At 34.4% G+C, this 21,499-nt stretch overlaps 5 protein-coding genes across 5 annotated transcripts; 1 reads left to right on the plus strand and 4 right to left on the minus strand.

Moving 5' to 3' along the window:
• The first annotated feature begins 802 nt into the window (after nucleotides 1-802).
• Nucleotides 803-3,535, plus strand: LOC106384710 (bifunctional nitrilase/nitrile hydratase NIT4). The gene is made up of 5 exons (XM_013824637.3): nucleotides 803-1,064; nucleotides 1,152-1,331; nucleotides 2,300-2,593; nucleotides 2,852-3,133; nucleotides 3,209-3,535. The coding sequence occupies exons 1-5, from the start codon at nucleotides 899-901 to the stop codon at nucleotides 3,358-3,360; spliced, it is 1,074 nt and encodes a 357-aa protein (XP_013680091.2). The 5' UTR covers nucleotides 803-898; the 3' UTR covers nucleotides 3,361-3,535.
• A 198-nt stretch (nucleotides 3,536-3,733) lies between these two features.
• On the minus strand, nucleotides 3,734-6,768 carry LOC106384702 (ruvB-like protein 1). Its single transcript, XM_013824629.3, has 12 exons — nucleotides 6,575-6,768; nucleotides 5,997-6,185; nucleotides 5,751-5,882; nucleotides 5,503-5,655; nucleotides 5,234-5,389; nucleotides 4,995-5,129; nucleotides 4,841-4,906; nucleotides 4,660-4,766; nucleotides 4,476-4,575; nucleotides 4,307-4,398; nucleotides 4,154-4,223; nucleotides 3,734-4,069 (listed from the first exon to the last, which is right to left on the minus strand). The coding sequence occupies exons 1-12, from the start codon at nucleotides 6,662-6,664 to the stop codon at nucleotides 3,980-3,982; spliced, it is 1,380 nt and encodes a 459-aa protein (XP_013680083.3). The 5' UTR covers nucleotides 6,665-6,768; the 3' UTR covers nucleotides 3,734-3,979.
• A 4,931-nt stretch (nucleotides 6,769-11,699) lies between these two features.
• On the minus strand, nucleotides 11,700-14,714 carry LOC106384695 (mitochondrial fission protein ELM1). The gene is made up of 10 exons (XM_013824625.3): nucleotides 14,335-14,714; nucleotides 13,730-13,962; nucleotides 13,557-13,653; nucleotides 13,189-13,338; nucleotides 12,949-13,075; nucleotides 12,698-12,810; nucleotides 12,551-12,614; nucleotides 12,364-12,457; nucleotides 12,163-12,271; nucleotides 11,700-12,053 (listed from the first exon to the last, which is right to left on the minus strand). The coding sequence occupies exons 1-10, from the start codon at nucleotides 14,518-14,520 to the stop codon at nucleotides 11,952-11,954; spliced, it is 1,275 nt and encodes a 424-aa protein (XP_013680079.2). The 5' UTR covers nucleotides 14,521-14,714; the 3' UTR covers nucleotides 11,700-11,951.
• Nucleotides 14,715-15,071: 357 nt separating this feature from the next.
• LOC106384687 (vesicle-associated membrane protein 714) lies at nucleotides 15,072-16,637 on the minus strand. The gene is made up of 4 exons (XM_013824619.3): nucleotides 16,224-16,637; nucleotides 15,884-16,074; nucleotides 15,638-15,801; nucleotides 15,072-15,484 (listed from the first exon to the last, which is right to left on the minus strand). Exons 1-4 carry the CDS (start codon nucleotides 16,441-16,443, stop codon nucleotides 15,394-15,396), a joined length of 666 nt encoding a protein of 221 aa, XP_013680073.2. The 5' UTR covers nucleotides 16,444-16,637; the 3' UTR covers nucleotides 15,072-15,393.
• A 2,807-nt stretch (nucleotides 16,638-19,444) lies between these two features.
• LOC106416512 (NAC domain-containing protein 90) lies at nucleotides 19,445-21,203 on the minus strand. The gene is made up of 3 exons (XM_013857420.3): nucleotides 20,945-21,203; nucleotides 20,017-20,303; nucleotides 19,445-19,933 (listed from the first exon to the last, which is right to left on the minus strand). Exons 1-3 carry the CDS (start codon nucleotides 21,102-21,104, stop codon nucleotides 19,673-19,675), a joined length of 708 nt encoding a protein of 235 aa, XP_013712874.2. The 5' UTR covers nucleotides 21,105-21,203; the 3' UTR covers nucleotides 19,445-19,672.
• Between the last annotated feature and the right edge of the window lie 296 nt (nucleotides 21,204-21,499).

The following is a 21,499-nucleotide window of genomic DNA, read 5'->3' on the forward strand; positions in this document are numbered from 1 at the left end:
ATTCTGATTATGACACGAAAAAGCTACGAAGGAGCATATATTTATCATAAGCAGTAGCCAAGTGTAAACAAAATTTGTAACCATACAAATCAAATATAAAATATTGAGTTGTTACCTTTCTTGTCACGGGATTTGTTACCTAACCACGATAACGATAAACAAGCATACTTTAAATTATTTTTTAAAAATATTAAACGAAGAAATAACTAGTTTTTTTTTTCTGAGAACATAGGAGTTTCGATCTATGTCTCGCAGACAAAAACGAGTTACGGGACCTAGGATATTTAATAATAATATAATATGGATCATGGATGCATATAACTGGTAGCGAAGTACTTGAAGATGATAGCCGCCTTCATAAAGGAATCATTCGCCAACCATGAAAAGTCAAAAACAAAAACATATACCTCGTAAGGTCAGCGTCAGAGACGTAAGAGAAAATTTAGAAAGATTCGTTTTTGTCGACGAATAAAGATGACATCACTGGTATGAAAAATTGAAAGATTTTTAGCTCAAACAGCGTGGATTTTAGAGTTTTGCTTGATATTAGAGTTTAAAATATAAAAAGAAAAGAAAAAAAAAATGTTTTTTAAGTGTAAATTAATTCGACTTGGTCATCATAAATCTACATGTTTTCGGATTAGTGAAATATCAATGTATTTTTAGCGAATTTATGTAAATTTACTAACCATTTTCTCTAAGTTTATGCAACTTTTTCAATTTATAAATTGTTCAACTTGTTTTTAAAAACAAAAAATTAACCATACAAAACAAATGAAACTAAAGTAAGTAATATTAAAATGGTGAGATAAACGTTTCGAATTTATAAGAGAGAACCACAATCACCCGTTTCCTTCCTACAACAACTACACAGAGTTAATTTGATCTCCTTCCTTCCATGTCCACTCACCAACAAGATATGTCTCTCGTCACGTCCACTCCTCCGATCAACAACGGCAATCAAATCTTCCCAGACATCGAGATGTCCGGCGACTCCTCCTCCATCGTACGAGCAACCGTCGTCCAGGCATGCACCATCTTCTACGATACTCCCGCCACGCTAGGTAGGTTCACCTATTCCTCCATTTTTGTTGTTGTATTGGAACTCTCTTTCTCTTCCTTATATTTTCATCTACCCTATGGCGTTGCAGACAAGGCTGAGAGGTTACTTGCCGAGGCGGCGGATAACGGGTCACAGCTCGTGGTGTTCCCGGAGGCGTTCATCGGCGGATATCCTCGCGGCTCCAGCTTCGAGTTGGCCATCGGTGCTCGGACGGCTAAAGGAAGAGACGACTTTCGCAAGTATCTTGCTTCTGCTATTGATGTTCCCGGTAAAGCTCAAACCTTAAGTGTTTACGCTACATTGTAATTTTTTTTTTTGTAACTTATAATTTGTTACAATAGTTCGAACCCACGACCACTAGGTTAGGAGCCTTGTACTCAACCAACTGAGCTAGACGGTCTTGTTAAGTTTACACTACATTGTTGATGAGATCAAAGATATAGTCTTTAGTTACCAGATGAATGGGGTTAAGTTTGAGTCTCTAGTTAGTGTAAAGTATATTCCTTTTTTTCATCTGGGCATCTTGTTTTGACTAATCTTTGTTGGGATTGTGAAATCCCGTGTCCAATTCTATTTTATCTTATTAGTACGATATTGTCCACTTTGGGCTTTAGGAGGCTGGCCCGCATGGATTTACTTTTGGTTTCCATCCCAAAAGGCCTCATACTATTAGAGTTGGACATCTCTTTATATATTAGACACTCCTTGTCTAATTATCCAATGTGGGACTTTGATTGACATCTCTCATTCTCCCCCTCAAGCTAAGGACCACACACCTTGTGCCCTTTTTCCTCTAGCGAATCATCTCGGTGCCTTGTCGCATCTTCGACATTCGACACCCTTAGTCGCAAGGTTACTTTGAGTTGCTTTGAGAATGTTCTTCCCACAATTCCAGGATCTTCTGACTAATCTCTGCCGAACCTCCCTTACCACCTTAAAGGGCCCCGTTCCTACTCGAAGGGTATTTTGGTCTTCTTGCAGATTTATTGTCAACCGCTCTGATACCAATTGTTGGGATTGTGAAATCCCGTGTCCAATTCTATTTTATCTTATTAGTACGATATTGTCCACTTTGGGCCTTAGGAGGCTGGCCCGCATGGATTTACTTTTGGTTTCCATCCCAAAAGGCCTCATACTATTAGAGTTGGACATCTCTTTATATATTAGACACTCCTTGTCTAATTATCCAATGTGGGACTTTGATTGACATCTCTCAATCTTGGTGCTAACTCTTAGGCCCTGAGGTGGAACGTCTGGCGGAGATGGCTAGGAAGTACAAAGTGTTCTTGGTTATGGGTGTGATTGAGAGGGAAGGTTATACGTTATACTGCTCTGTCCTTTTCTTTGACTCACATGGTCAGTTCTTGGGTAAGCACAGGAAGCTCATGCCTACGGCTCTGGAACGTTGCATCTGGGGGTTCGGAGATGGATCAACCATCCCTGTTTTCGATACTCCGATTGGGAAAATCGGTGCTGCTATTTGTTGGGAGAATAGGATGCCATCTTTAAGAACCGCAATGTATGCCAAAGGTTAGTCTCTCTTTAGATTCCATAGATAGGGACAAGGCCGGTCTTGAGATTTTGCAGACTAGAGATAATTTGGTAAAAGGTTATATAATTTTTTTAAAATAAATTTGGTAGCCTATGTATATGTAATTTATTTCTAAAATTTTGAGGGTCGTAGACCAATGCTTCACTAGCCTATGCTCATGACCGAACTTGGATATGGAGAATGTGTATCTTACAGGCTTGTTAAAATTAAGTACCATTGTGTTATGGTTTATGCAGGCATTGAGATATATTGTGCACCTACTGCTGATGCTAGAGAAACTTGGCTAGCATCAATGACTCACATCGCTCTTGAAGGAGGCTGTTTTGTTTTATCAGCTAACCAATTCTGTCGCCGTAAAGACTACCCTCCACCACCGGAATACACGTTTTCCGGTTCAGAAGAGAGCCTCACACCGGACTCTGTTGTCTGTGCTGGTGGAAGCTCTATCATTTCGCCTTTGGGGATTGTTCTAGCTGGACCAAACTATGAAGGAGAGGGTCTTATCTCAGCTGATCTAGGTAATAATATTATTAAACACTTGTTTATCAGATAATTTGGATGGACCATTCATGTTCATAAAATATTTTTGACAGATCTTGGGGACATAGCACGAGCTAAGTTTGACTTTGATGTGGTCGGTCATTACTCGAGGCCTGAAGTTTTTAGCTTGAACATAAAGGAGCACCCGAGGAAAGCGGTTAGCTTCACGTCCAAGGTAACCAAAGATGAGACCGTCAAAAACTGAGAGACCAACGCTCAACGTCAAAGACTTATGGAAGTTCTATGTATATTTTAATAACCTTCGTCAAGAATTGTAATTGAAATCATTATCAGATCCCAAGTGTGTTATGCATTGAAGAATATATAATAACAATTTTTCTTAAAAAAAAAAGAAGAAGAATATATAACATGTCTCTGTTTCCGACCGTGCCAGGTTCTTACAAAGACACCCCAAATTTTTATATTGTTCATAGATTTGATCCAGATATTATTGTAGGAATCAGGGATACCCTCATACACAGCACTCCAGTTTCCAGTAATATCTCATGATAATAGACTTTACAAGTTGTTTGTTCTTTGAAGAATTTGTCTAAAAGTCTATTATGGAACCAGGAAACTCAACATGAAGAAGCTCAACTAATGCAGGTAATAATAACAAAGGCTTAAGCTGACAGAACACTGCACAACCAAAGATGCATTCCAGTCACCACTTCTGGTCACAGAGAAACCAATTCTATCCCATCAAGTTTAAAATTTCTCCATCTCACAGGCATTACACAATAGCTAAAAGAGAAGCAACTAGAGCAAAAAATGTGTAATCTTTTGATGAAACATTCGACTAGTGTTGCATTCGATTAGGGTTTTCATGAGATGTATTTTTCTTGTTGCTCGTGCAAAAGCTTCGCTGAAGATTTGGCATCAAGGTAGAGTGATGTAACTTCCTCTATATCAGCCTGTCAAAAGTCAAAAGCACCAAGAGATTAACAACCATAACACTCATTTATAGATTGCTTTATTGTTCTAAAATTTACGAGTACCTTGCAGATATTGTCACGTCCATTCATTTTCGCCACGATGCTGGCAGGAGACAAAAGCTGAACCGCGTGCCTGAAAGCGAAAGCACAAGAAGGTTTAAAGAAAGAAAAAAAAAATCTTGCAAAGAAGCAATGATGCTGGTTCAGTCTTGAAACCTTAGCGATGTTCTTTGCCCAATGTCTCCAAGTAGGACCAAGCATTCTTCATCCACCGTTAGCTCTTCTACTTGCGCACGAATGGCTATAATCTGACCACGTAACAACATCTATTAGAACGTTGTTAATTAATTGAAATAAAAAAAAAACTAAATGACAACTGAGTAACCTGTATCATCTCAGAGGGATTATAGATTTGAGTCCTGATGATGACCAACCGATCCAACAAGTCAATAGGGACTCCATGGGGACTAGGCATATCAGTCCCTCTGTAAAATAATGTGAATCACATCACTAAGTTGGACCCAAATTCACAAAGAAGAGCCAATAATGATTTATATATTTCTCCTCACCTAACGTTGCAGACTCCTCTATTTGTTGCAAATATCACTATTGGAGATAAGGAGCTCTCCAGAGCACGGTTTAAGTAAGAAAAGCACTCCATATCAAGCATATGAACCTAAAGATTTGTGAATTAAAGAAAGTTAGATCACTGCTCATGAGTCCTGAGCATGGTGGAATGAGAAAACTTACCTCATCGATAAATAGAACTCCGGGAACAAGCTCTGCAACACCTTCATCTATATAACGGTTCACGACCTGCAAATAATCATACACTATTATACTATTAGTCCTTTTAACAAAAAGTTAAACAAGTATAGTTTAGGTCTCAGTGAAGAAGATCAACCTTGTTAATTTCTTGCCGCAGCTTATCAGTGATCTCAGTCTTTCGAGGTTTCATCATTTGCCCCATCAAAGAAAGTATATCCTGCCCACCTTGAGGTCGAGCATTTGCTGCATCCAGATCTTGAAGCGTCACATCCTAACAAAAAGTGAACGAAAAGTTTTAGAGGCTACCACAGAAGAATGAAGGCAACATTGACAATGATGTTAATTACTGCTACACAGGGGTCATAGAAGGTAAACCTGAACAATCTCTTTCTTTTTGTGAACCTCTCCCTTGGGGAGTGGAACATATTCTTCTGCTTCCAGATCGAACTCAGTGGCGAAAGCATCACTTCGACCCACCCGCTTGACAGCTCCACTGTTTGCTTCAATGTATATAACATCACCCACAGCTACCTGATAGTCAAACAGTAAACATAAGACCTTCAGGACACAATGATGATCTACTTTGACCTCCGAACCAAATAAACGAAGACAGTACAGGGTGCAAAGAAGTCAAAACAACTAACCTTTTCTTTAATCAAGGCATCGTAGATAGTGGGATCCAACTTCAACTGTTTGGTTCCTTTGACTGTCTTGAGTCCAATGATAACATGACTGATGCTTTTGCCATAACCTCCTCCGGTAAGACTTTCAGTTTCTTCTGGTGACAGCTCCGTTACCTAGAACTCAAGGTAAACTTGTTAAGAATCTGACGGCAAAAGATATATTATATACACAACAACAAAAGGAACTGAAAAATTAGCATCACACAAACCTCTCCTTCGTAGACGTCTTTGGTTTCCTTGATACGTAGACCAATGGCACGTCTAAAATTCTCCATGAGAACTTCAGTTTTCTTAACCTCCGATGAGTAAACCTCAGATCCAACCATTGGACAGAAGGGAACCTGCAAAACAAGAAACAATCCAAATAACATAAAGCTAAACATGAATTTGAAAAAAAAACATGTACACCAAATCTGATGAAGATGCCAATGAGGATACATGACATTTATGATTACCTTACTTCCCAGCTCTTGTGATATTCCAAGAGCCAAAGCTGTTTTACCAGTTCCGGGAGGTCCAGCGAGCAAAAGAGCCTTGCCAGCCATTTTCTTCTGTTTAATCATGTCGACTACAAGACCAGCTGCCTCTCTAGCCTCGAGTTGACCGACGAATCCAGCCGCCAATGGTATAGGAATCCCGGTTGGCTAGAAAAAGGAGAGAGTAAATTAGCAATTGGACATAATAATACTCCAAGGAATAGAAAGAGATCACACTAATGCTAGAAAAAAATAATCTTAGTCAAAAAGAACCACAACTAGTTAGTAAGAAACACAGTGAATGACAACACCAAAGAAAGCATGTCTTAACGGTCTCAAAACACCCTTCAGTACAATATATCAAAGCATCGTTCAGAAAATAGATGGCAATAAAGATTGAAACTTTGCAAAAAAAAAAAAAAAAGCTTGGGTTTTGCTAAAAACCCTTATAAAAAGGTTAAAACTTTAAACTCTAAACTCGGGGACCTAAAGCAAACTACTGCAATCTACTAGATTCAAAGAGAGATACTCAGTGAGAGAGAGAGAAGAAGAAGAACCTCGAGGCCGAGGCCTTTGATATGAGTGTGAGTAGCAATCCGCTGTTTCTTGGCGGTGGACTGTATTTCTTCAATCTTTACTTTCTCCATCTCCCTCAACCCCTTTGCGTGTTCTCCTTCTGAGATGACTATTTGATGTATTCTCCGACGACGACAACGGCGGAAGAGTTGAGCTCTATTTTGATGTTTATGGCGAAACCTCTCCTTGTCTATATGTTACTTTTTTTTTGCAGCAATAGCCCTTCTATTATACTTTCTTTACGTAATCACACCCCCAACTTTTAAAAATTTTAAATTGAAGAAATAACAAAAAGAGGCAAACAATCTTCTGGATCCTATTCTACTCTCTCACTACGAGTAGTAACTAATCACTAGTCATTAAAAAGTAGTGGGAAAAAGAAAGGCGGTGAAAATGGTCATACAAATGCATACTCAAGATTAGGCATAGACGTTTTTAACTCAACCCGAAATACCGACCTTAATCCGAACCGGAAAAACCGAAACCGAAACCAAACTATTTTACAAAAATATCCGAATGGTATTTATGAGCTTACTACTTTGGACTTTGGTTATAACCCAAACCGAACCGAAATCCGAATTAGGATCCAAAGATATCTGAAATTAGTTAAATATGTTAATGTTTTTATATATATTAAGGTGATTTAGATATTTTAGAGTATTCAAAATATTTTTGTAGTTTGTTTTATTTGTTATTTTGAATATTTTTTAGTTAATTTAGATAGTTTAACTAATTCTTAATTAGATTTGTAAATAATTTATATATTTTGAAAAAAAATTGGTCAATTTTCGAGGTTTTTAAAAATATATTTTTGTACGATTTTAAACATTGGTTAAATCCGATCCGAACCGAACTCAAAGGAACCGAACCGAACCCGATCCGATAATTAGTAAAAACCGGATGGTACTTATGAGCATAACACCGAAAATCCAAAAATCCGAATCATCCGGACCGAAACCGAACGGACCACCGAACGCCCAGGCCTACTCAAGATCGTAAAATAAATTAAAGAGGCAAAAGTAGAATATAACGAATAATAAAAGGGTGCTGTTTTGTAATTTGTTCAAAGTCGCATAAGCTCTGAATGACAGAAATTTGAATCCTTTTTTTTTACTAGGGATTAACCCGGACTACGCCCGGGATTTTTATTATTTTTCTAATTTAAGTTGTTAAATTATTTATATTTAAGGTATGATATATATATTTATATAAATGTTAAGATGCATGTCATAATTAAAATTTATTTTTAAATTTTAACACGTTAAATTAACATATTTTTTACTATTTAAATATCTTTTTTGTAATTTTGTTGGCTATCTAGTTATCATATTTAGCAAAACTATCCGTTGAGTGTTGAAATAAATGTTTTAGATATTTAATTAAACTGTAGAGTATTTTCGGATCGACCACATGCTCAACAATCGATCCATCCGTAAAAAGATGGTCGATCTCCTTGGCCAGGTAAGTACAATTTTAGCAAAAATATCTTTGATTTTCAAATATTAAGTATATAACTATTCTTTTGAATATTGGTTTTTTGAATTGTATTTTTTGATTAAATTATTGTATTATAATGTTTATGTAAATATTTTTTGATGTTTGAATTTGTGTTGTTCGTATACTTAACCTAGATGATATTGCTGTTTAACAATTTATTGTTTTCTAGATATAGAAAATAATGATATATCAAAACATATCTAATACTTGTTAAATGATAGTATAATGTAAATTACTTCCATTATTTGAAAATAACAATTTGTTCTTTTTATTTTTATTTTTAATCAGAAATTATTTTTATTTAAAAACATTATTCATATATAACATAATAGTTTAAGTTTGGAAGATTAATCTATATATATAAATTTATGTATATTTTAAAAAAAAAAAATTTAAGATATTATATATTGAGTAACTGAATAAAAGCTGAATTTCTTATCTTGAAAATCAAATATTTATAGTTTTGTCTTCATGTTATACTCACCAATCCATAATTGATATTTATAACTCAGTATGTTTCTTAAAAAACTTAGTTTTAAGTAATAAATAAATTTAATAAATTAAATTCATCCCCTATAATGTGCTGTAAACTATATTTAAAAACTCTCTAAAATTATATTTTAAGCATAATATTACTATTATTTAATTTAAGTTATTTTAAGCATAATATATGCTAAACCATCTTAAATTATATTTACAATAGGACCATCCTAAACCGGTTAATAAACCAAAAACAATACTAAACCAACATGAACCAATACCTGATTCGGCGAGGAAGGAAGTGTTTCGGGATAAACGCTTGAATGGTTATTAACTGTAATGGTTTGATCATGAAAGAGTTAATATGAATATTAACAATAAAATTATGGATTAGATTAATTTAAATTTGTAAGAATATCTTTGAGTCTAAGAAAAGCAATTCAATTCCCATGAATAAGTTTGGCTTTTGGAAGTTGCGGGTTTTCCAACAATGAATCCACCTAACAAAAAGTTTGTTGTTATAAAAAATCTCCTTCAAGGTCATTAAAGGTTTTTGGGACGGCAATATTTGATGGTGGAACCATTTTTTTGCTCGAGTGCTATGAAGTTTTTTTGATAGTGTGAGGTTGATGTTGATAGAATAATGAGTTTTATAGAGACTTTCTTGATGTAAAACTATATTTTTTTTGTTTAATGTGGTATTTTCATTTTTACATAATTTACTACCATTTTAAGATAGATGTCCATTTTATTTAATGTACTCTTTCCATTTTTTTGAAAACTGTGCATTTACTTATTATTGTATATATAATTCATATATTTATATATTTATAATATTTACTTATTATTTATTTTTCTATATATTTTGTATTTCTCTTTCTTATATTTTATATTTTGTTAATATCTATATTTTATATTTTAAGATATATGTTTAAATTTTAATGTATTTTTCCATTTTTAATGTAAAACGGCAATGTTTAATAGAAGAACTGGACAAATTGTCAAATAGTTATATTTATGTTTTTTTCTTTTTTTTATAAAATGGTAATGTTACATTATGGAGATAAACCGTTTTTTTTTGTGAAAAATGGTAATCTTACATATGTTTAATGTTGTTTTTCCATTTTTTATGTTGTATGTTTACATATTATTTTTAAAAATGTAAAATAGTAATCTTACATATGTTTAATGTAGTATTTCCATTTTTATGTTGTATGTTTACATATATTTATTATTTTCGAAATTATATATAATGTTTTTTGAATTTTTTTATAAAACGGTAATGTTACATTATGGAGATAAGCCGTCTTTTTTTCAAGTGAAAAATGGTAATCTTACATATGTTTAATGTAGTTTTTTCATTTTTTATGCTGTATGTTTAAATATTATTTATAATTTTCGAAAATTAGTAATATTAAAATGTAAAACTATATTTTATGCCACGTGTCATCTTTCGGAAGAAGTTTTTTTTGCTTATGTGGACGCTCTATGGAGCCTCAAGATTATATAGCAAATTACATGAGTTCATGGATGTATCTACGCCAATTACTCTATATTTAATGTAGTATTTTCATTTTTTATGTTGTATGTTTACATATTATTTATTATTTTCGAAATTATATATAATGTTTTTTTTTACAAAATAGTAATGTTACATTATGGAGATAAACCGTCTTTTTTTAGTGAAAAATGGTAATCTTACATATGTTTAATTTTGTTTTCCATTTTTTATGTTGTATGTTTACATATTATTTTTTAAAATAAAAATGTAAAATAGTAATCTTACATATGTTTAATGTAGTATTTCCATTTTTATGTTGTATGTTTACATATATTTATTATTTTCGAAATTATATATAATGTTTTTTGACTTTTTTTATAAAACGGTAATGTTACATTATGGAGATAAGCCGTCTTTTTTTCAAGTGAAAAATGGTAATCTTACATATGTTTAATGTAGTTTTTTCATTTTTTATGCTGTATGTTTAAATATTATTTATAATTTTCGAAAATTAGTAATATTAAAATGTAAAACTATATTTTATGTCACGTGTCATTTTTCGGAAGAAGTTTTTTTTGCTTATGTGGACGCTCTATGGAGCCTCAAGGTTATATAGCAAATTACATGAGTTTATGGGTGTATCTACGCCAATTACTCTATATTTAATGTAGTATTTCTATTTTTTATGTTGTATGTTTACATATATTTATTATTTTCGAAATTATATATAATGTTTTTTGTTTTTTTTATAAAACGGTAGTATTACATTATGGAATTAAGCCGTCTTTTTTTTTAAAAGTGAAAATGGTAATTTTACATATGTTCAATGTAGTTTTTCTATTTTTTATGTTGTATGTTTCATATTATTTATAATTTTTAAAAATTAGTAATATTAAAATGTAAAACTATATTTTATGCCACGTGTCATCTTTTGGGAGAATTTTTTTTCGCTGATATGGACGCTCTATGGAGCCTCAAAAAGTCTCTTTTATTGGTAATATTACATTATGGAATTAAGCCATCTTTTTTTTTAAAGTGAAAAATGGTAATTTTACATATGTTCAATGTAGTTTTTCTATTTTTTATGTTGTATGTTTCATATTATTTATAATTTTTGAAAATTAGTAATATTAAAATGTAAAACTATATTTTATGCCATGTGTCATCTTTCGGGAGAATTTTTTTTGCTGATGTGGACGCTCTATGGAGCCTCAAAAGGTCCCTTTTATTAGTAAGGATTTATCTCCACAATGTTGTCGTGGCCTTGCAGATAGTGCCAGCCATGGTTGGTTTGTTTGTATACAAAGCAGCAGCTCTGGTTCAACTGTACAGAGACAAACCAAGATCTTCAGTTCGCAGACGATCTGTGACCGACCTTACGATTTGTGAATTGTTGGGGTTCATGATCTCAGAGGGAAACAGAAACTGGACTCATCTGCTAAGACTTAACAGCTGAGCCTGAGAATGTAGAGTATGTTTTGTACGGAGATATCGACCAAAACGGCATATGGTTTCTCAAAGCAACACTGCTTTCGTTTTTTTCACTTCTTCAACGTTGTCTCCTTGTATTTAGCAAAAATCATATTTCAATGTACCAAAAACAAGATTATTGAACATGCGAGAGCAAATAGTTGTGTTAGACATTTTTCAATCTCACCGACCAAGTCAAATACAAACGGGAAATGAACTTTTCACTCTCTCTTCATATCACAAGGGCCAATCCAATTGAGAAGAACTAGAGATTTGGTTTGCTATTGGTAAATATATATGAGCAAAACTTTAGGGCACAAAAAAACGCAAATCACCCTTTTAAAATGGTATTGTCACCTTTCCTTTCTTTCTCTGCACATCCGATTGTATTTTAGAGTTAATAGTATTTTTCAAGAGCGTAGACTCCATCCACGTGCAGCTAATGCACTCCGTACTCTCATAGCTGCCTCTGCTGTGTCACTCAATGGCGGATAACTCCAACTCTCCGACATCTATATAAAACCCATTAGAATCAAATCAGATCATGAAGACATGGAGTAAAATGGGGGGGGGGGAGAAGATAACTCTACAAATATTTATGAAGATGTAAAGAGTACTTACGTCTTCGAAACCCGTAAATGGGCGGACAACTCCTCGCTCCCTCAAAGACTTGTGGAAATCTGCAATCTTCCATTTACAGTGATCCGTTCCAATAACGTACACTGGTTTCCTGCAGCAGGAAAAGGAATAATCAGATTATAGTTTTGAATTGTAGGGAAAGAATGAAAAAACTGAAAGGGTTTATCTCAGTGTACTAAATACCCGGTGCTGCAGGCCTCGCTTATGAGACTGACAGAATCTGCTGTCACTACAAAGGCATCACCCCAAGCTAGATGTCCCATGTAAGGATTTGGTTCTGAATTAGCATTTCAAAAACAAACTTTTGTCAATTGCATTGTACTTGTGGACAAAGCTGAAGTAAGTTTTTGTGTGGAAGGAACTCCAGTACCTTGGCCATTCCAGATGTAGACTTTTGGGTTATCTCCTAATTCTTTGAAAATTACTCTTGAAACCTAAATGAATAATAAAATACCAGATGAATCTCAAGAGCATCAGCTAAAACTATCACAGTTAATAGAAATATGTGTTAGGAGACCTTTTCCGGGGTTTTGTAGGAGAGAGCAATCCTGACACTTCCACAGTTATCAAGGACACTAAGAAGGGCGTCTGTTAGCTGCTTTGCCAGGTCTGCTCCATAACGACAGTTACCTGTTCAGGAAAAAAAACAAGAAAAACCATGGTAATGAGGTCTAAACTTCAGTTTTCAAAAGAAAAAAGGGGCTCATGTGCTATATGCTGGAAGTGTTAGAAAGCTGTCTAGTAACTTAAAAGAGTAACAGAACTTACGTCTGGGCCAGCCGATGTTAACCACAACTAAGGGCTTTGGAAGAGCAGCAAACTCATCATGCCATGCACTAGCTGATTTACGGAGTGTGGCGTAATCGATCCCGTGTAGAGCTCCAGTAGTCAAGACCTGAAAATAGGTGTGTCCATTCACGGTATTAATTACAAATGAAATTTCCACAAGAAGTTTCATCGCCAGTAAAATGATGAAAAAGAGAATAGAGCAACAACCAAGGCACTTACAACATGATCCTGAGGTGGCTCACGTGGAGTTATCCAACTACGCATAAATCTAGGAACCTGCTCTTGCCCTTCGGGGGTAAGAGGATAATAGTCGTGACGAGGGGTTATCACCATGTCAAACCTATTTAAGTGTGATCTAGGATGTTGTATCTACAAAAGTGAAGACCAGAGATCAATTATTTAGAATTCAGAGGGTCCAGGAATAAAACTCTGTCCTTTTTAAGCTGATTACATGATTCAGGAAAAAAAAAATCTTCCCTCTAGATACTTAATCAAAAATTTATCTTGAAGACTGAAACAGTAGTTCAAAGCTAAGTCTAGAGTGTCTTTAAGTAACATAACAAACCATGTAAAATCTTATAACAAACCTGAACAACGAAGACGTTTTCAGAAGCCAGACGCCTTATTGAGCTAGCGATAGAAACTGTATCTCTCCCACACGCAATCACCACCAACGGGCCATCCCTGTGAAAAAAAAGGAAATAAAAAATCGCTAAATTCCAAAACAGAACACTGAACTTTTGAGAAAAAGTTAGATTACTTTTCATAGGTCTCACGAGCCATGGTCACAATCTCCTTCACGTCAGCCTCGAGAATAGAAGACAAGCCTACACTGCCACCATTCTCCGAGGATATGTATTTAGTTTGTTTGGAACTAAGCATCAATCTGGAGTAGAGGTAAAGATGCCTGAGGATAAACTCCAACTTCTTGTGGAAACCAACAGGGAGCCAGTGTAGCCACTCATGTATCCCTCCTTTAGGCCTCGTCACTCGCTTCCATCATAAAAAAAAAAAAAGATAGAAAATCTCAGCGAACCAAACAACCATTGTTCATGAACTTCAACGCCAATTTCAACTTAAGTCATGTTCGTTTGGTTGCCGCAGTTTTTGGCTTCGGCTTCAATGAAAATAGTTATTGTTTGTTTCGTCGATGCAGACGCAGTTTTAATCACAGACGCAGATTTTTTCATCGAATGACGCAGCGTTTAGACGCAAACGCAGTACCGGCATCAATGAAACGAACAAAAGTTTATTAAAAAAATTGACGCAGCCGCAGGTAGCTGCGTCAACCAAACGAACAGCACTTTAGCAAGCTATAAACGTAGAATCGAAGCCATTGTTGTTAAGGCTAAATCGGAAACTCACGTAGAGTAGGTGGTTTTCGGCCAAGCCGAGGGCACGAGCGAGACCGATGGACTGGTTCTCGGAGCCGGGGAAACCGTTTCCGATGACGACGGCGCGTCTGACGACGTTCTGAGGTCCGCCTTGTTCGAAAATCTCGGGTACGCCGGTGGATAGACTGGGTGGATCCGGCAATAGGATTGGCCTCATGCCGCGGGGTGGTGATTCTTCTACTGCTTGATCAGATCAAAAACCCCACGCCGAGGAGATTTGGGGATTGATTTTGATCAACTCTGAGCGAAAGAGGAGGAAGGAAGGTCGCGTGCTTCACAACTTGCGAAAGGTAGAAACCAGAGGAAGAAGATGTGCTAATCACGCAACATTGGTAAATAAAGTGACAAACTTAAACTGTCATGCAAAAAACAAATTAATCGGTAAATAGATGTCTCATTTTGCAAAGTTTCGAGAAGTGATCATATGGGCCGTTTCTAAAGCCCAATATGTAGAATTTAATTAACCCTAGAGTTTAGCTTGCAAGCTCATAACCTAAGCAACTAATCATGCTTTTAATTGTTACTGCAGTTGATGATGTTGTTAAGCTGCTGGTCTGATAGGCCATTAATATCAAAATTTACAACATGTTTACAGCATAACTGCCATGTTTGTATATAAAAAGCACTGTTATTGTTGCATACTTGCATCAATGTCAGTCAATAAACCAAAGAGAAAATGAAAAATAAGTGCCATTTGAACAAAATAAATTACGCATATGTGATGTATATTGAAGATTCAAGAATCATAAGAGACAAACGTAATAAAGTTGTGGAAACACAATGAACAAAATCACACGAGTGGCTAAAAATCTAAGACAAGGTAAAGAGTTTAATGCAATGTGAACATTTACAAGAGCGTTATAAAAGCGAGGAGGACCATGGCATGTAACCTCTCAAAGCTTACTGTCATTTTTATGATAAATCAAGACTGAAAACTGAAGGATGCAACTGGGTGATTTACAAAAACAGTGGTCTGCTTCAAGCTGTACGCTCCGGAAAAGATCATCTACCTTCGATGGAGTCTCTGAGACTAAGATCTGCAGGAGGGCAAAGTGATGCCTCCACAGAAAGACGCAATTATTATGTACAGCACAAGAACTATCACGCACGTCAACATTACCCTGCCAACACACAGACAATAATAGCATGCTTCAGTTGAAATTTGTGAAATCATTCAATTCTAATGTCCAAACAAACATTATTTATCTCTATTATAAGAAACATATCAGTAAAGCAGTCAAAGGGAAATCAACAAGTGACAGAGAGGTCCTTACAAGAGCTTAGCGTTTTTCATCCAAAGAGCTCTGCGTAAGCGCTTGGATTGTTTCCTGAAGTGAAAGGCATTATCTTGCATAGTTGCAGTTTTATCAACAAGAAGCTCAATCCTATCACCTCTCTCCATTATCTTCTCAATGTTATCTACCATCACCGATCGAATCTACAAACAACAAAAGTGAAAAAATGATGAAACTTCAACTTCAAGAAGCGAAAAAAAGGTTGTGGCTTTTGCATTAAGTTACCTCACTGACTTCTCCTTGGACACGATTGAGAGTATCAACACTAGGATTACTAGAGAAGAACTCCATCTGCTGATGCAAAACCCTCGAGAACTCATCGTTCATCGCGTAAGCTGGAGCACTATGCGCCACTCTCCCGTAGTTCTTCATGAACCTCATATGAATCTCTTCCAAATACGAAAACGGTAACCTCCCTAACACAATTCAAATCACCATCACACAAAGCAAAACCAAAGACTCTGAATCAATCAGAGAGACTTAAAAATCACACAAAAGCAAACCAAAGACTCTGAATCAATCAGAGAGACTTCAAAATCACGATTCGGAGAAAGTGAGGGCTTACTTCCGAAGGTATCGTTGGCCATACAGAGGAAGGTAAGGCCATCGGATCTGAGGATATGGAAGATGTAACGGTCTTGGGAGAAACAGAGTCTTTCGTCGGCGGTTTCCGGCGAAAGCTTCTCGAGGATCCGCCGCACCACGGCGCCTGTGTTCCCCGTGACGGCGCTGAATTCCGTTAGTACCACCGTCCCCCTCGCTACAACCGCGTAGATGATCGCCATCGGAAACGAGTCAGGAAGTGTGGATCACGCGCTGATCCTCCCGGCGACAATCTTATTATGAGCAAACGTTTTGGAAATGAAGCCCTTGATTTATTATTACGTTGTTAATAGTGGCCCTACATATTTGTTTTCTTACATTTTAACCCCTAGACAATTGCACACGTTAATTGATTAATGGATTTCACTATCTAAGATGGAATCATATAATTTTATAAATTCATCCTGAAGAAATCGTAACTAGATATTCTGCTCTGGTTGATATTTAGTTTGTAGTATCTAATCTGATTATAGAAAAGTGAGGTGGACAAGAGCAAACGATTAAACCATGTATTAAACCATGGACATGGACAAGGACAAGAGCATTAAACGACCACTGATTGGGTAAATCATTGATTACTATATAAACGAATATGACTATTTCATTTATCGCAAATTGGTTTTAAATTAAGACTCTATAATATAATGTCTGAATTTAACAATTTGCTCATTCTGATGTTTTGTTTACATGAAGCTGCCAACTGGTATTTGGTAGTGCATATAACGGTGTCATTTAGATGGAGCATATGAAAGTGAAAATACGTAGATGGGTTCCTGAAAGAACATTACGTGCATATGGTCCAGTTGAAAATTGTGAATGACTAAATAATAGAGCATCTAGATACATCTGGAAGATAGACAAACGTTCACTTTCACCTTACGCAGGAGTAATGTTTAATGTTGGTTCTCTTTCTGGAGATTGTTCGTCCAAAAAAGTCACCAGTATTAATGCCCTTGCTAAAAAAAAGTCATCAGTATTGCATATTAATGCCCTTGCTAAAAAAAAGTCATCAGTATTGCATGGTCGGTAAGCACGGATAGGAAACTTGACCTGAGGGCGAACCTAACTCAGTTACCTTTAAGAGTATATATAGTAAATTTTTACCAAGGTGTAATAATTACAGATTCTAACACTTATTAATGTTGGGATATTGACAAATGTTTTGTGTCCATTACGCGTATTAACTTCAAAACAGTATTACTATTAATAAACTCATGAATGACAATCCTAACTTTTTATAAAAGAAAATCCCCTATATATTATTTGAGAAGCATTACAACTTCTTTTTGTAGCCACATGTCATCACTAGATTGATTCTTAGAATCATTAGAGAAATATGTTGGTCTATCTAATTATATAATAAATTTTTTATTAAACTAACAATAAATTCATCATTAATGTACTTTATTATTTCCTTTAATAAAATTTACGGAATTACCTAATGTTGCTAAAGTATATATGGCAATTAATGATTTTGAATAATAAAGATTTGATAAAAAAATTAGTGTATCTTCTATCATATTTGTTTAATTTAAAACTATTAAATAAATTAAACAACCACAATAACCATATAATAAAAATTTAGATTTTTCTGTATATGTTATATTTTGAATTTTTAAAAACGACTATAAATTACTAAAACTGTTAAAAATCTCACATTCAAATTTTGTGATCCATGGTTTAAAATTTATGTTATGAAGAAATACAAATGATTACAAAATTATACAAGTAAAAAGTCTAATTTAACTAATTATTTTAATATATATATATATATATATCGTTTTAAATTAAATTATAAACCATATAAAATACATAAATAATTTAGTTTCAAAATTTACTTTGAACAATTTTTTTGATAAAAGTTTTGAACGAACATTGACAACTTATTTTTAAAAAATATAAATTACTAAAACTATTAATCCCACAATAAAAGTTTTGTTATCAGTAATTTAATTTTTGTTTTAAAGATACAAATGATCAAAAAAATATATGAGTAGAAATCATCATTTAATAGACATTAATATTAAAAATATACTAAAATATACTATGTATGTTAGTATCATTTAAATTTAATTACATATCCTATCAAATATAAAAAAATATTTTTTGGATTAATAAAATTGATTTATATGTTCACACCAATTTAATTATATATCTAATAGTTACTGACTTTTAATTATTCAATATATATTTATTATTTCATAATATGTAAAAATATTTAATACATAAAATAATATTTATATATAATGTTCATCTCGCGCAATGCGCGGATCTTAACCTAGTATTTTTTATATGTCCACGCATATGCCGTAAATGTAAACCGCAAATGTAAGCAGATAACCTAATTAAACAGAAATCAAATTACCTGACTTTCTTATCTACTCAAAATTTGGATTGTAAATTTAAATCAAATATTTTGTTAGCCAATCCTAATGAATTAGTTTTCTGAGGTCCTTTATATTATGTAACTATGAATGACTCAAAGTAGGTTCTAGGCATCCAGATGTAGCGTTCGTCTTGTCTCCCATATTTTTAAAGTTATAATACATAAACTGTACGATTTCCAAATTGTCAAAAAAAAAAAGTTATTAAAATTAATTTAAAACTGTTTATGTATTCTAAATCTCAATTCGATTTTGAAATTATTAGATCAATACATAAAAAAGTGTTGTTTTTTTTTTTGCAAAAATAAAAAAGTGCTGTTGATTTCAATCTTGGGTTATAAGAGGAATAGTATTACTAATCATATAACAATTTTAGTATGCTGAATTGCATAAATTCTGAGAACTAAAGCTTAGAGAAAGAAGTTGTAATTTAGGTATTGGCTTCGGGCATTGGTCGTGCTCCAAACTATCGAGTAGCGAAGACTAAAAGAGTTTTTAGTCTTCTCCACTTTAACCTTTATAGCGATCACGCATATACATCACTTTCTCTATAGTACAAAACAATTATGTTCTTTTGGCTCTATTCTCTTATTTGAAGTTTATTATCATGTCTTTTTGAAAACATGCTCAACTATATTACTTTCTAACTTACTACCTACCAAAACTTAGTTATATAATGTTATTTTGGACTTTTAATCCTTGTTTTGTTTTTGTCTCGTTTTTCCTCCCTCTTTGTTGATTATTTCGTTTAATAATTTAGCATGGATGGATCTGACTTTTGAGTTTCTACACCAAAGAAAACTTAATAAAATCATTTTATAGTTTCACCTTTTGTCATTTATTCTTTCTCAAATTCTTACGTTACAAGGAAAAACGTAAGGAATCTTTATAATCATCATCAACGTAATTTCAAAAGCTTTAGATCTATAGGATATAATGGGCGTAAGACCTGCAACTTCCATGGTAATTAAAAAACAATAACGTAAGAACGTAGTAAACTTTATTTTGCTTATGGATCTCGCTAGATTCAAGACCAGTTCAGCTGTTCCCATTCCCACATTGGTTCAGTTAAACCATCAACCATCTCTGTGTTCACAGAGAGATCAACATGTTCTCCTCCTGACATGGAAGTTTCTGGTGAGCTTCCCACACGAAATGATGTCTCAGCAACTCCAACATCACTTGTAAGCAGTCTCTCTGTCTGTAAACTTCCCACTGGGCGTCTATCAAAAGCTCTTGAGCTTCCTGATGTTATGTAGACCCGACATAAACTGAATTCATGTCTCAACTACATTTATAAAAATACACACACATTAATGAGTTTTTATTTATTTATTCTAACAACCGTTATAAAAACTTTATACATGCAACCTTAGGGATTGTGGAGAAGTTGACTGTTTCGTCAACGGCTTTGTACTCATTCATCTTCCATTTTGTTTTTCTTCCGGTTGGTGCTTTTCCAGTGTAGAAAACCATAGTTTTCTTGACTCCAATCATTCGGTTATCTTTGGAAATGACTGGACCAGGTGATCCAGTCGCTTTCCAGTACCCTGAATCAGTGGTTCTGTTTGGTCTGCCTCCTCTTGCTTCGCGTTCTTGTCTTGGCACGAAGAAGAACCATTGCTCAGCATCTCCTCGACATCTCTCCCCCGCAACATCTGCCAAGAAGATTTTTTTTTAAACACACAAAAAGAGAGCACACACACACACACTAACATTACCACATCTAGTTTGTATTATTAATATATAATAGGATCTTTAATTAAAATGAATAAAATGGGTCTGATCAAAAAACCAATCTTAGTCTCAATATCAATACAATTAATGATCTGTTATTTCATATAGATCCCTTTATATACCGAGTCCTAATGACTAATACCATTACAATGAAAAAACAGCCTCTTTGTCCCTTGTTTATTTTTAATTCAATTTTTATATTTGAAAAACCAAAGCAGGAAACTAAAACAAAAGGAACCAAACCAAAACTATGGTTTCTGTGAAAAATAAAGATATATTAAAAATGAAACCAAACCAAAGCCGGATAAACCAATATCAATTGGTTAACTATAGTAATTGTTTTCCTAAAACAAGAAAACCGAGTAGCCTGATCCACAATCCAGACATGACAGCATGGCAGCTATACAACACTAAAATGGAAAAATCTACGTGCTATAAAACCTAACTTGTACCATGCTCCTGTGTCTCAAGTCTCAACAAGTAATATTATGATGATTTTAACGCCATAATGGAGCTAAGTTGAAGCTACATTTTTGAATGAGGGTAACAAGTAACAACGTACTTGGAAGATGACTAGGCTCGACCTCAAAGACGTCTAGGACTGGTATGACACGGTGCATTGAGTCATCATTCCTTCCTTCGAGCTGGTTTCGTAGGTAGAACGCAATCAGTTCATCTTCCGTGGGATAGAAGCGAAACCCAATGGTGAGCTCCTCCGCCATTTTTGTATGTTGTAAATTGACTTGCTGCAAAGGGAAACCTCTTAAAGTCTTTATTGTATATATGTTGTGACAAATCGATTTGCTTCTTGAACTTAGAGGTTATGGTCTCACTGGCATTAAATAAGTTGTTGAAGTAGAGATTGGTTTGTCCGAGTGAAACGAGAAAAGGTCTACGCGTTTTTAGACTTTTAGTATTAAATTTTATTTATACTGAAATGGGAAAAGACAAGGATGTTCTTGTACATTTATGTGTGTTTGATTAAATATTACTTTCGTTGTCATGTGTTTACTGTTTGAGTAAAGCTTTTTTTACGAGGCACGTACGCCAATTGAACGAGTCAAGCCCTCGTCTTAGCGTCAAATTTCAGTCTCTTTTCTCTTTGTTTTCTTTCATA

Source organism: Brassica napus, chromosome A2 (genome assembly GCF_020379485.1).
Source record: "Brassica napus cultivar Da-Ae chromosome A2, Da-Ae, whole genome shotgun sequence".
In the NCBI taxonomy this organism is placed as follows: domain Eukaryota; kingdom Viridiplantae; phylum Streptophyta; class Magnoliopsida; order Brassicales; family Brassicaceae; genus Brassica; species Brassica napus.